We start from the raw sequence: 14,974 nt of genomic DNA, 5'->3' as shown, positions 1-14,974 counted from the left end.
GTCTGTTTGTTTGGTGACAGGAGCTGACCCCTACTGTATAGTTATGTCTGTTTGTTTGGTGACAGGAGCTGACCCCTACTGTATAGTTATGTCTGTCTGTTTGGTGACAGGAGCTGACCCCTACTGTATAGTTATGTCTGTATGTTTGGTGACAGGAGCTGACCCCTACTGTATAGTTATGTCTGTCTGTTTGGTGACAGGAGCTGACCCCTACTGTATAGTTATGTCTGTTTGTTTGGTGACAGGAGCTGACCCCTACTGTATAGTTATGTCTGTCTGTTTGGTGACAGGAGCTGACCCCTACTGTATAGTTATGTCTGTCTGTTTGGTAACAGGAGCTGACCCCTACTGTATAGTTATGTCTGTATGTTTGGTGACAGGAGCTGACCCCTACTGTATAGTTATGTCTGTTTGTTTGGTGACAGGAGCTGACCCCTACTGTATAGTTATGTCTGTTTGTTGGTACAGGAGCTGACCCTACTGTATAGTTGTCTTTGTTGGTGACAGGAGCTGACCCCTACTGTATAGTTATGTCTGTTTGTTTGGTGACAGGAGCTGACCCCTACTGTATAGTTATGTCTATTGTTTGGTGACAGGAGCTGACCCCTACTGTATAGTTATGTCTGTTTGTTTGGTGACAGGAGCTGACCCCTACTGTATAGTTATGTCTGTTTGTTTGGTGACAGGAGCTGACCCCTACTGTATAGTTATGTCTGTTTGTTTGGTGACAGGAGCTGACCCCTACTGTATAGTTATGTCTGTTGTTTGGTGACAGGAGCTGACCCCTACTGTATAGTTATGTCTGTTTGTTTGGTGACAGGAGCTGACCCCTACTGTATAGTTATGTCTGTATGTTTGGTGACAGGAGCTGACCCCTACTGTATAGTTATGTCTGTTTGTTTGGTGACAGGAGCTGACCCCTACTGTATAGTTATGTCTGTTTGTTTGGTGACAGGAGCTGACCCCTACTGTATAGTTATGTCTGTCTGTTTGGTGACAGGAGCTGACCCCTACTGTATAGTTATGTCTGTTTGTTTGGTGACAGGAGCTGACCCCTACTGTATAGTTATGTCTATATGTTTGGTGACAGGAGCTGACCCCTACTGTATAGTTATGTCTGTCTGTTTGGTGACAGGAGCTGACCCCTACTGTATAGTTATGTCTGTTTGTTTGGTGACAGGAGCTGACCCCTACTGTATAGTTATGTCTGTATGTTTGGTGACAGGAGCTGACCCCTACTGTATAGTTATGTCTATTGTTTGGTGACAGGAGCTGACCCCTACTGTATAGTTATGTCTGTCTGTTTGGTGACAGGAGCTGACCCCTACTGTATAGTTATGTCTGTTTGTTTGGTGACAGGAGCTGACCCCTACTGTATAGTTATGTCTGTCTGTTTGGTGACAGGAGCTGACCCCTACTGTATAGTTATGTCTGTTTGTTTGGTGACAGGAGCTGACCCCTACTAGTTTTGTTTTCTGTATAGTTATGTCTGTCTGTTAATGGTGACAGGAGCTGACCCCCTACTGTATAGTTATGTCTGTTTGTTTGGTGACAGGAGCTGACCCCTACTGTATAGTTATGTCTGTTTGTTTGGTGACAGGAGCTGACCCCTACTGTATAGTTATGTCTGTTTGTTTGGTGACAGGAGCTGACCCCTACTGTATAGTTATGTCTGTTTGTTTGGTGACAGGAGCTGACCACCCCTACTGTATAGTTATGTCTGTTTGTTTGGTGACAGGAGCTGACCCCTACTGTATAGTTATGTCTGTCTGTTTGGTGACAGGAGCTGACCCCTACTGTATAGTTATGTCTATTGTTTGGTGACAGGAGCTGACCCCTACTGTATAGTTATGTCTGTCTGTTTGGTGACAGGAGCTGACCCCTACTGTATAGTTATGTCTGTTTGTTTGGTGACAGGAGCTGACCCCTACTGTATAGTTATGTCTGTTTGTTTGGTGACAGGAGCTGACCCCTACTGTATAGTTATGTCTGTCTGTTTGGTGACAGGAGCTGACCCCTACTGTATAGTTATGTCTGTTTGTTTGGTGACAGGAGCTGACCCCTACTGTATAGTTATGTCTGTCTGTTTGGTGACAGGAGCTGACCCCTACTGTATAGTTATGTCTGTTTGTTTGGTGACAGGAGCTGACCCCTACTGTATAGTTATGTCTGTCTGTTTGGTGACAGGAGCTGACCCCTACTGTATAGTTATGTCTGTTTGTTTGGTGACAGGAGCTGACCCCTACTGTATAGTTATGTCTGTCTGTTTGGTGACAGGAGCTGACCCCTACTGTATAGTTATGTCTGTATGTTTGGTGACAGGAGCTGACCCCTACTGTATAGTTATGTCTGTCTGTTTGGTGACAGGAGCTGACCCCTACTGTATAGTTATGTCTGTCTGTTTGGTGACAGGAGCTGACCCCTACTGTATAGTTATGTCTGTTTGTTTGGTGACAGGAGCTGACCCCTACTGTATAGTTATGTCTGTATGTTTGGTGACAGGAGCTGACCCCTACTGTATAGTTATGTCTGTTTGTTTGGTGACAGGAGCTGACCCCTACTGTATAGTTATGTCTATTGTTTGGTGACAGGAGCTGACCCCTACTGTATAGTTATGTGTGTTGTTTTGTGACAGGAGCTGACCCCTACTGTATAGTTATGTGTGTTGTTTGGTGACAGGAGCTGACCCCTACTGTATAGTTATGTCTGTCTGTTTGGTGACAGGAGCTGACCCCTACTGTATAGTTATGTCTGTCTGTTTGGTGACAGGAGCTGACCCCTACTGTATAGTTATGTCTGTCTGTTTGGTGACAGGAGCTGACCCCTACTGTATAGTTATGTCTGTTGTTTGGTGACAGGAGCTGACCCCTACTGTATAGTTATGTCTGTTGTTTGGTGACAGGAGCTGACCCCTACTGTATAGTTATGTCTGTTGTTTGGTGACAGGAGCTGACCCCTACTGTATAGTTATGTCTGTTGTTTGGTGACAGGAGCTGACCCCTACTGTATAGTTATGTCTGTTTGTTTGGTGACAGGAGCTGACCCCTACTGTATAGTTATGTCTGTTTGTTTGGTGACAGGAGCTGACCCCTACTGTATAGTTATGTCTGTATGTTTGGTGACAGGAGCTGACCCCTACTGTATAGTTATGTCTGTATGTTTGGTGACAGGAGCTGACCCCTACTGTATAGTTATGTCTGTTTGTTTGGTGACAGGAGCTGACCCCTACTGTATAGTTATGTCTGTTTGTTTGGTGACAGGAGCTGACCCCTACTGTATAGTTATGTCTGTATGTTTGGTGACAGGAGCTGACCCCTACTGTATAGTTATGTCTGTTTGTATGGTGACAGGAGCTGACCCCTACTGTATAGTTATGTCTGTCTGTTTGGTGACAGGAGCTGACCCCTACTGTATAGTTATGTCTGTCTGTTTGGTGACAGGAGCTGACCCCTACTGTATAGTTATGTCTGTATGTTTGGTGACAGGAGCTGACCCCTACTGTATAGTTATGTCTGTCTGTTTGGTGACAGGAGCTGACCCCTACTGTATAGTTATGTCTGTCTGTTTGGTGACAGGAGCTGACCCCTACTGTATAGTTATGTCTGTTTGTTTGGTGACAGGAGCTGACCCCTACTGTATAGTTATGTCTGTCTGTTTGGTGACAGGAGCTGACCCCTACTGTATAGTTATGTCTGTCTGTTTGGTGACAGGAGCTGACCCCTACTGTATAGTTATGTCTGTATGTTTGGTGACAGGAGCTGACCCCTACTGTATAGTTACTGTCTGTTTGTTTGGTGACAGGAGCTGACCCCTACTGTGTTGTTTGGTGACAGGAGCTGACCCCTAGTTATGTTGTGTTTGGTCTGTTTAGTTATGTTTGTTTGGTGACAGGAGCTGACCCCCTACTGTATAGTTATGTCTGTCTTATGTTTGGTGACAGGTTGACCCCTCTTATACCAACGGAGAGTAACCCAACTTGTCACTTAATATATAAATCTTATATATACTTCTAACTTTAGATCTGGAACAGCAATGTTCTGCGAGACACCTACATGGGGAAGCATGTGTTTACCAGTGTTGACGAATGCCGTGACAAGATTTCAGCTGTGGGGCTTGTTCAGCGAGGAAAACAGGGTGACAAGGTGGCCAGTGGTCAGCTGTATGTGATGATAACACAAACCAAGAATGTGCTGTCATTGTAAAGGGGAGGTAACCAGGGTACAAAGTTATGATACACAAACCAAGAATGTGCCGTCATTGTAAAGGGGAGGTAACCAGCGTACAAATTTCTTATTCCGAGCCATAATTGGTTTGCTTCTTTAAAGTTGCTATTAAAGGATGAAATGACTAATGTTGGTTGCTTCTGAATAGTCACAAATGATGGGAATGTATAGATAAAAAAAACCTTTAACAGTTCTACTGCTTTACACATGTTCACTGTGTGCCAATGTTCAAATGTATTTTGTTACAGTTTTACCACCAAAGCATGCCGACCAGCATAAATCGTCCTCCTGATGTAACATACTGAAAATAAAACTACTGAATAATAATGTTATAAAACTTTGATTGAAATCTACCACTACCTGTAAATATTAAGAAGAATTATAGTTAATATTAGAAAATTGATTATAGAAAATATATTATTATTAATATAGAAAATCAATTATTAGAATAGTTTTTTTTATCAATATAGAAAATCTATTATTAGAATAGAATGGTGCCTTTAATTTGTTGGTTAGAATGAGTTCATTTCATTTTGAATTTTTTTAACTATTTATCTCCCAAATATAGATATTTAAGTAATTTTATCATATAGTGAGGAGCGAGTTGATATATTTGGTACCTGCATATGTACTTCTGAAAGAATTATATAATAATGATAAATTATATTATTGTACATAAAGGAACTGCTCATACTTGAAATATTTTAGATACCTATGTTTCCTCAACCATATGACTAGTTATTGTGAAAGTCTTTTTTAGATTTAGAATAGGAATGTTATATCCCTGGTTAGACCTGTTTCAAAGCTTTACTCATTCACCCCTGAAATTTCATAATGGACTGGTCTAGTCTTCTATTTAGAAGAGTCTAAGTGTGTCTTCAGGGATGGATGAGTTAATGCCTGTCAAATGATATTAAATGTGTTCTCCCATAATTGAAATTGTTATTATGTGAGTGCTTGTGAAAATACTAATAGGAACTTCCCCTGCATTGATGATAGGACAGAAAAAAATGGAGTCTGGTATTATGTTTGGTATCATACATGTGTTTATTTTCTGTCTAAATCATTAGTAGCATTACTTATAATTTTGGATTGATACCAATTAATATCATAAATCATTGTTTTACGTATCTCTGAAAAAAATCAAATGATTTGATAACTATGCAAGGAATTGTGAAATATCAAATTCTGATTGTCATATATGTTTGTGTATACAATATTCACTATTCAGTACGGTACTAAAGTTTCACTCACCTGAAGGGCCGGTGAAATTATGCTTGGATGCAACATTTCACATCCTCTATCTGTCCGTCAACATTTCCTACATCACTACTTTAGTAGCCATAAATTGCAGTCTGTGACGTTAGTCTTTTGGACTAGTAAACCTCAAAATTTTACTAGTACGGTCATTTAAAGACTAGTCCAAAATAAATATACAGCCGTTTTGCTTCAGCAATTCGGTCATCATTAGTTTACGATTTTTTCCCAAAGTCCAGTCTGAATGCACTCAAATATGTTGAAAATAAATTGACCACTGCAGATATAGTAATTAAAACAATTTTAATTGGGCAGGAAGCCAGCAGTCCAATCGGACTAGTTCATTACAATTAACACTAGTCCGGCAATGAAATTACTAGTTGTGGGCATCGCCATGGGCATCAAACTAGTGCTTACAGTCACAGACTGATATTGTTTAAGTTAAAACTACTGGATGGTGATGCTTTGAGGGATGTCAGATTTTGCTGAAATCATTCACTCCTGATGACACATATAGACTCTTCTAAATCAAAGGCTAGACAAGTCCATTATGAAATCTCAGGGGTGAATGAGTTAAATAGTGGCATTCAGACCACAACCACAAACACTTTAAGTTTCATCCTTTGCCCAAACTTCTGGATTTTACAAACCAGGTGAGGAATACAGGCCCTCAAGGCCTCTTATTGTTTATCATATTTCTATTATCTAACTTAATGCCATTTTGATATTATTGATGCCATAACTGGTCTCTTTTTATCTTTTTTTCCCCTTAGACAAATTTTATTCTATTAGATGTGAAAAAAAATCATAACATATGTATTATTAGTTAAGTAGCTAATAACTCTTGATACTAAGCAGGCTTGCAATACAGATCTGATTTTGATTTTGTTTGTTTATATAAAGGTGTGTGAGATAGTTAACAGTATTATATATAGTCTAATAACTGACCTTTTTTAAGGAAACCTGTGAATATGTTACCAGTATTTCCTTTTATTGATGATTTGTGCCTAGGTGTTCTAAAGGTAATCATATTTTAAAGACAATTTTCAAATTCAAACATAGAATATACCTGGTAATTTCTTTTGATGTCAACATGACAAAATTTCTTAAATACTTTATTCTTTACCTTCTTGAAAGTTGTAGAGAAGATATAATCACAGATTTTGCAGCTAAAAGAAAATAAAAATTTCTAAATCCGTGTCATTAAGCTGATCACCGTTTGAACAAACTGAGTCTGATATATCAAATGTGTGTGTATAGTTTTAAAGTTGCAATAGGTTGTCTATGAAGGTGAATTTTTTTTATTGCTCATTTTTAGCTAGATATTTTTGTTATTTTTCTTTATACATACCCGGTATACTTATAAATATACATATTTCTTATATTGTGCTGCATTTATTGTTTCTAGACATTTGTTTATTTATTGTCTGTGTTAAGATCCCTGTCTGAATGGCAAATGTAATGATTTATGCTGTGTCCATATCTAATGTAAAAATCAATGGCCTTCAATTTTGTCAATACAATACTGACTTTGTAGAATCCAAAATAATGACCTCAGACTCTACATGTACATCCATTAATTGGTTATTATTGTATTCTACCAGGTCAGTATTACAAAGTAATCTCGATAGGAGACAATTAGTGATAAAATTATATATTTATTTATATCTTCTGTGAAATATAAATCTATGCAGAACAAATACTGATTTATATTTTTATAGCATAATCTGTCTGATATTACTTTGTGTCACTGTATAGTCTTTTTGTAAATGCCACTATTGTATACCCTAAAGGACATGGGCTGTGTGGTGATGCATTTCACCACCATGGTATAAAGATAGTGATTATTAAAGGATTTAAGGACAGCTGAACATGGTACTTTTTTCTGTGCTTACATTTTAAAGTCCTTCAAAGTGTCATTGTAGTTGTGTGATAAAAAGAATCTTTACTTGTGTTCATTTCATATGAGACTGATGAAGCTAGAATAAAAGTTTTTAATATTGGCTCAGTAAATTAGGCTTACAAATATAAAACAAGACATGTTTCTTCAAATCTTACATGAAATGAATAACTATATTTATATAAATAAAGAGGAACTTATTTTCATAGAAATTTGTCTATACACAAAGTCATATACTGTATAATATATAACTTCATTCTTTTAATTTTCATAATACATGGTCTGCGTAACTTATAAAAAATACTGAAATCTTCAAACGGAAATTCATAATTCAAATTATTGCCTAGTATATATTTCAGCTGTTTGGGATATTTTTATCAAGCATATTCTTTATCAAGTGCATTATCAGTTTTCCGCGTTATCTGAGCGTTGTAAGTTTAGACACAGTGGTTTAAAAAATCAAATATAAAGAAAACATTTCCAAAATGTATTGGAATTGGAAAGAAGCTAACTTTTGATATGTATTTTCTGCTATTATGTATTATCTATGCTCGATATGATGTGAAAATGATCAGATATCATCCATTTTATTTTTGCTACCTCCTTTTTAGCTCACCTGGCCTTCGGGCCGGTGAGTTTATGTCATGTCGCGGCGTCCGTCGTCCGTCCTCCGTCTGTCAGTCCATCCGTCTGTCAGTCCATCCGTCTGTCAGTCCATCCGTCAACATTTCCTTTAAATCACTACTAGTCATAGAGTTCTGCATGGATTGTAACCAAATTTGGCCACAAACATCCTTGGGGGTAAGGGAACAGAACTTGTATAAATTTTGGCTCTGACCCCCCCGGGGCAGGAGGGGCAGGGCCCAATAGGGGAAATAGCGGTAAATCCTATGAATCGCTAATAGTCAGATAGTTCTGCTTGGATTTTAACCAAATTTAGCCCAGAAACATCTTTGGGGTTAACAGAATTCGTATATATTTTGGCTTTGACTCCCTGGAGAAGAAAGAGTGGGGCCCAATAGGGAAATTAGAGGTAAATATTCAAATTCCTTCAGAAAAGAAACAATGACCTGTATTCAGAACATTCATAGGCATTACAAACCAGGTGAGCGATACATGCCCTCTGGGCCTCTTGATTTGCTTTTAACTACTTATTTGACATGGGATGTTCAAATTTAATTTTATATTACTACCAAGATGTTGGCTTTTGAGGTGAAAACATTGATTTTATTGCATTCTGATTGAATTACAAAATGTACAGACTCTTTTAATCACTCAACGTAATAGAAGCTCTGACAACATCCTATTAGAGGTCACGTTCTGGCGACCTTTATACTGAAACCATTATTTCATCACAACATGTATATTTATGAAATATTTAATCGAGATGTCTGCATACATGAAAATGATTCTAACAGCTATTACAAATTACTTTGTCCCCATCAAAACGTTTAGTTTATTGATCATTTTGAAAGGTCAGTAGAAGGTGACCCCTAATGGGATGTTCTTAGATTCTCTATGAAACAAAGTGAGCATTAGGATCTGACTGTTCATTTCTTTTAAAGTTTTATTACGACTTTAGTAACTGCTGCTTGTAACAGATAATATGGCATTCTGCTGAAAATAAATGATTGTTTTTGAAGCTTAATAATCTACACAACTTTGTATTATGTTTTAAGGTGATTTTTGTAATATTTTATTGTTATTTTGATATATAATCCTCAGCTTGGATAAAGGTCATTTTATACCATTGTTCACCATGCAGCAACGTTATTGAATAAACAAGCTACGCTTATATATATGTATGTTTTTATCGTTTATATTTACAAATGTATATATTTACTTCTGTAGATCATTTCTCAAGAACATTCATCAAACTTTCAGACCTACAGTATTTTCTACATATAGAGGTATAAAGGAAAATATGTTAATTCTGACAAAATGTTAATAATCCTTATACAGTATAGATGTGATTAATCTATATCATATCAAAATACCTCCAGTTTTTTTTCATTTGTTCAAATCGCCTTTCATCGTCCGTCCGTCCGTCCGTCAGTCAGTCCAATTCTTGTTTCCGCTATTTCTCAGAAAGCACTGAAGGGATATTTTTGATATTTGGCATGTTGGTTTCCCTAGGGCTCTAGTTGTGCATATTGCATTTTGGGAACAATAGGTCAACCAGATGGCCAACTTGCTGCCATCTTGGATTTTGGTAGTTAAAGTTTGTTACCACTATTTCTTAGAAAGTACAATGTACGAAAGAGATCCGTCTCAAATTTCATATGCAGGTTCCCTTTAGGACCTAGTTGTGCATATTGCATTTTGGGACCAATTGGTCAACAAGATGGCCGACCGGACGCCATTTTGGATTTCAGTAGTTAAAATGTGCTACCGCTATTTCTCATTGATTTAAACATATTTTATTTGCCTTTTTTGGTATTTGACAAAAAGGATCGGGCACAAGTTCTTTCAACTTATGGATAAGCCTCTCAAAACATTTATACAGAATATATATATTAAAGGCTAGTTGCTGCTAAGTACTGAAATATACATTAAGATAGTTAGTTGGTTTAAATAAATTTAAATAACAAACTGTGATTGTTGACAGTTGTTTCTCAATGTACTCTTATTCGTTACTTCAAGAGATTTACCTGGTTTTCATGCACAATATTTATTTCTAACAAAGAAACAATGAAATTTAGATGAGGCGTCTATAAAAAATGCAAGATAATGAATTAAAAACGGTTCGTATCTTTAATGTATTTACATACGTAACTAAAGATTTAGTTTTTAGCTCGCCTATTCGAAGAGGGGAGGCTGAAGTTGGTTCCGAGTTCCGAGTTCCGAGTTCCGTTTAAGCTAAACGGAACTCGGAACCAGTTCCGAGTTCCGTTTAAGGAAATTTTCTATCATTTTAGATAAAATCATTCAATATGCCTAAAACATATGAATAATGTTGCTTGTTGTCATTTTCATGGGTTACTAGTGGTAAATCCACTTTAATTTAGTTTTCGATCGACTTCCATTTCCCAGTTCCGTTTAAGTAAAACGGAACTCGGAACCAGTTCCGAGTTCCGTTTAAGGAAATTTTCTAACATTTTAGATAAAATCATTCAATATGCCTAAGATATATGAATAATGTTGCCTGATGACTTTTTTAATGGATAAGTATTGGTAAATCCACTTTAATTTAGATTTCGATCAACTCCCAGTTCCGAGTTCCGTTTAAGTAAAACGGAACTAAGGAAATTTTTCATCATTTACATAAAATCATTCAATATGCCTAAGATATATGAATAATGTTGCCTGATGACTTTTCTAATGGATAAGTATTGGTAAATCCACTTTAATTTAGATTTCGATCAACTCCCAGTTCCGAGTTCCGTTTAAGTAAAACGGAACTAGTTCCGAGTTCCGTTTAAGGAAATTTTCTATCATTTTAGATAAAATCATTCAATATGCCTAAAACATATGAATAATGTTGCTTGTTGTCATTTTCATGGGTTACTAGTGGTAAATCCACTTTAATTTAGTTTTCGATCGACTTCCATTTCCGAGTTCCGTTTATGTAAAACGGAACTCGGAACCAGTTCCGAGTTCCGTTTAAGGAAATTTTCTAACATTTTAGATAAAATCATTCAATATGCCTAAGATATATGAATAATGTTGGCTGATTACTTTTCTAATGGATAAGTATTGGTAAATCCACTTTAATTTAGATTTCGATCAACTCCCAGTTCCGAGTTCCGTTTAAGTAAAACGGAACTCGGAACCAGTTCCGAGTTCCGTTTAAGGAAATTTTCTATCATTTACATAAAATCATTCAATATGCCTAAGATATATGAATAATGTTGCCTGATGACTTTTCTAATGGATAAGTATTGGTAAATCCACTTTAATTTAGATTTCGATCAACTCCCAGTTCCGAGTTCCGTTTAAGTAAAACGTAACTCGGAACCAGTTCCGAGTTCCGTTTAAGGAAATTTTCTAACATTTTAGATACAATCATTCAATATGCCTAAAACATATGAATAATGTTGCTTGTTGTCATTTTCATGGGTTACTAGTGGTAAATCCACTTTAATTTAGTTTTCGATCGACTTCCATTTCCCAGTTCCGTTTAAGTAAAACGGAACTCGGAACCAGTTCCGAGTTCCGTTTAAGGAAATTTTCTAACATTTTAGATAAAATTTGTCAATGTGCTTTGCACATATTAGAAATGTTGCCTGTTGGCTTTTTCAATGGATTAATATTGGTAAATCCACTTTAATTTAGTTTTCGATCAACTCCCAGTTCCGAGTTCCGTTTAAGGAAATTTTCTAGCATTTTAGACAAAATCATTTTATATGCCTAAGACATATGAGAAATGTTGCCTGTTGTCTTTCATCATTGGTTACTAGTGATGAATCCACTTTAATTTAGTTTTCGATCAACTCATATTTCCGAGTTCTGTTTAAGTAAAACGGAACTCAGAACCAGTTCAGAGTTCCGTTTAAGATATTTTTTTTTAATTTAGATAAAATTATTTTATCAGACAAATGAGAAATGTTGCCTGTTGTCCTTTTCATTGATTACTAGCGGTGAATCCACTTTAATTTAGTTTTCGGTCGACTTCCAGTTCCGTTTAAGCTTAAACGGAACTAGGAACTAGACCCGAGTTCCGTTTAACACGAATACTTGGCAACGAGCCGAGTTCCGTTTAATAGGTTTCCTACCTGTAATTGCATGTTTAATTACATATGTTATATTCGAATCGAACTCTGAGCTTTCTGCAACGATACAACTCAGAATTAATCACTGTAGCACATAATGCATTTTCTGAAACAGATCTAACACCCATACCCCAGTTCCGTTTAAGCTTAATCGTAACTCGGAACTGGATCCGAGTTCCGTTTAACCTCATGCTTGCATCCTTGATAAACGAGCGGGTTTCTGTTTATTATTAATTCTACTTATGATAAAATGTGTCATTACAAATGTAATCAATTAATTGTAATGGAAGCATTTATCAACAATAAACAGTTGAAATCTCTATAGCGAGTTTTGAAACGAAGCTGACACACAATTCTGAGTTTCGTAGAACCTTATACGAAACTAGAAACCAAACCCAAGTTTCGTGCAACACCACGCTTCTAAAGACATTAATAAAGGTCACCTAATCCGAAGGGCCGATGAGCTTATGTTATGCCGCGGCCTCCGGTTTCCGTCGTCAGTCCGTCTGTCAACTTTTTCACAAAAATCTCTACTAGTCATGAATGGCTTAATGAATTTTGACAAAATTTCGGCTGAAACTTCCTTGTGTAAATGGTTGGCCCTGACTCCCAGGAGACCTGAGGGGCGAGGACTAGCAGTGGAAATATTTCAAAATTCTTAAAAATCTATTTTCTTCTGTAGGAATAAAGAAAAGTTTTAATTTAGTTTAAAGCTTCCTTGGAGAGATATGGAACCATTTTGTTTTAAACTGGGGGTCTGAACCCAAGGAAGTCAGCCACAACATTTGTATAATTTTGAACTCCCATCCCAACAAGATGCTACCATTGCAATATGAGTTATATCCCGTGCTTAAATTCAGAGAAGAAGTCTTTCAAATGGACATTTGAGGTGTTTCAATGTAAAACCACTCTTCAGGATATAATACTAACCATAACTTTAGAATGCAAACACGCTATCTGTCCCATCTTTGTAGCCTTGACAAACATAAGATTTGTGAACCCCGTCTCCCTAGCGTACCTTATCTCGTACTTGACGAGAGTAACATAGAGTGGTATTCCTTCTTCTAAAATCTTTATGTAGCCATAAGGGGGAAATAACTGAGGAGGAAAGGGGGAGAAACAAGGGTGGGACCCCATAAAGTATTACGTTGTGAAAATTAGTTTTACACTGAAAAATCTCAATTGCACTTCAGCAATGCGCTACCACAACTTTAGTATAAGAAAGCATCTTTCCGTAGTAGAGAGTCCGAAGCAAGACAGCCCAGCCAAATGGCAAATTTAGAGAGAATACAATAGGTTGAATGAACCCCCAAAGGAAAGGAACAGAAAATGGATATACCTCCTTGTGAAAAGAGGTGCACCATTGTGAAACCTGCTCGCATACAGTTAAAAACCACAAATGTATATAATGTCTACTGAGGAGGAGTAGTCAGAGACTAAGTCACCACAACCGCCCCCAAGGAAATCCGCCCATTTGAATGGGAGGACAGAGACAGTGAAGGTCAGTGAAAGCAGACTGACCATGTCAAACGGCAGATGATGTCATGGAACAAGGGGACCCATCGAGGAGAAACGACATGATAAGTGAGAAGGGTAATGGCAGAGGTATCTTTGGCCCAAAGCTATATCACTCCTCCCGCGGCATGAGGCAAGAGTAAGAAGGAACACAGTCTGAAAAGTTACAAACATTATGGTGCCCCCTAACACGAGTTCTATGTTCCACTGTGGAGCTAACTACTGAACCATAGGCCTGTCCAGACTGAACCCCCAAATCAAGGCAGACAACGAAACTGAAGATTCTACCTCTGGTCTACCATGGAAAGTACACTGGCAGTATCTTTGCGATAGTCTGCAATACTACCAGGGACAGGGTGGCGTTCCCTAGTCTACAAGAGAAGGAAACTCGCAATCAGCTGGGCAGAGGCCATGGCCGGATCAATCTGCCTACCGATACACCACTCACAGAAGATCTTTCATCGTAACTGGTAGACGCCAGAAGAGGAAGACCTTATAGATCGGGCGATGCGAGCTGACATATCCAAAGAAAAGCCTGTCTGAGAGAGGACTCACGGAAAAACTTCCATGCGTGAAGGTAGTGGATCTCAGGACGTGAATGTAAGGTCTCGGGCCGAGGCTAGCACAGGAGAATAGTTCTAGGTGTGAAAACCAGAGAACATCCACCAGAAACGACAAGAGCTCCGGAAACCAGTGTTGTCTCCGACACAGTGGCGCTATCGAAAGGGGAGACAATGATGCTTTCGAAATTTCTGTAGAACCCCGTCCATCAGGTTGAATGACGGGAATGCATAATCATGCATTGAGGGGAATGCATAAGCATGTAATTCCTACCAATTCAGAGATAGTGCGTCCACAGCCCAAGCCATTTGGTTTGGCACAGAGAGGCAAAGGTGGCAAAAAGATCTATGCGAGGCATTTTCCAAGCATGACAAATGCCCTCGAAGATCGAAGAATTTAGCTGCCGTTCTGTTAGGACCGGCTAGTGGCGACTGGAGAGATTATCCGCCAGATCATTCAACCTTCCTGAAGATTCTTGTCTAAAATAGTCAACTGCATTTCCTGACAGATGGGAAGAATACGGAAATACGGATAGCGAGGGCACAAAGGACGTGATATCGTATCTCCCTTTCTCTCTATATACGCGATATCTGTAGAGTTGTCCGTAGTCACATAAACCCCCTTGGAATGCAGAATCTTCTGTTAAGCATGCAGAGCAAACAGAAAAGCCATCATCTCCAGCACGCCGATGTTCTCTGTCAGGGTAAGTCCCAAACCCTTACATAAACGCATCCGTGAACATGGTCATGGTTGGAGCTGGCCTAGACAACGAAACCCCCTGGAGAATATTTTAAATTGTCTTTTAG

The 14,974-nt window shown here is 38.1% G+C and overlaps 1 protein-coding gene across 1 annotated transcript in view; it reads left to right on the top strand.

Moving 5' to 3' along the window:
- The window catches only part of LOC138307147 (calpain-5-like), a 39,500-nt gene extending 35,670 nt beyond the window's left edge, over nucleotides 1-3,830 (top strand). The window contains exon 12 of the mRNA XM_069247777.1: nucleotides 3,802-3,830. Within this exon, the coding sequence (XP_069103878.1) occupies nucleotides 3,802-3,830 (29 nt within the window). The remainder of the gene's footprint in view (nucleotides 1-3,801) is intronic.
- The last annotated feature ends 11,144 nt before the right edge of the window (nucleotides 3,831-14,974 follow it).

This window comes from Argopecten irradians, chromosome 14 (genome assembly GCF_041381155.1).
Source record: "Argopecten irradians isolate NY chromosome 14, Ai_NY, whole genome shotgun sequence".
Taxonomy (NCBI): Eukaryota; Metazoa; Mollusca; class Bivalvia; order Pectinida; family Pectinidae; genus Argopecten; species Argopecten irradians.
The sequence above is the reverse complement of the archived record's forward strand: the minus strand, read 5'-3'. Positions and strand labels throughout refer to the sequence as shown.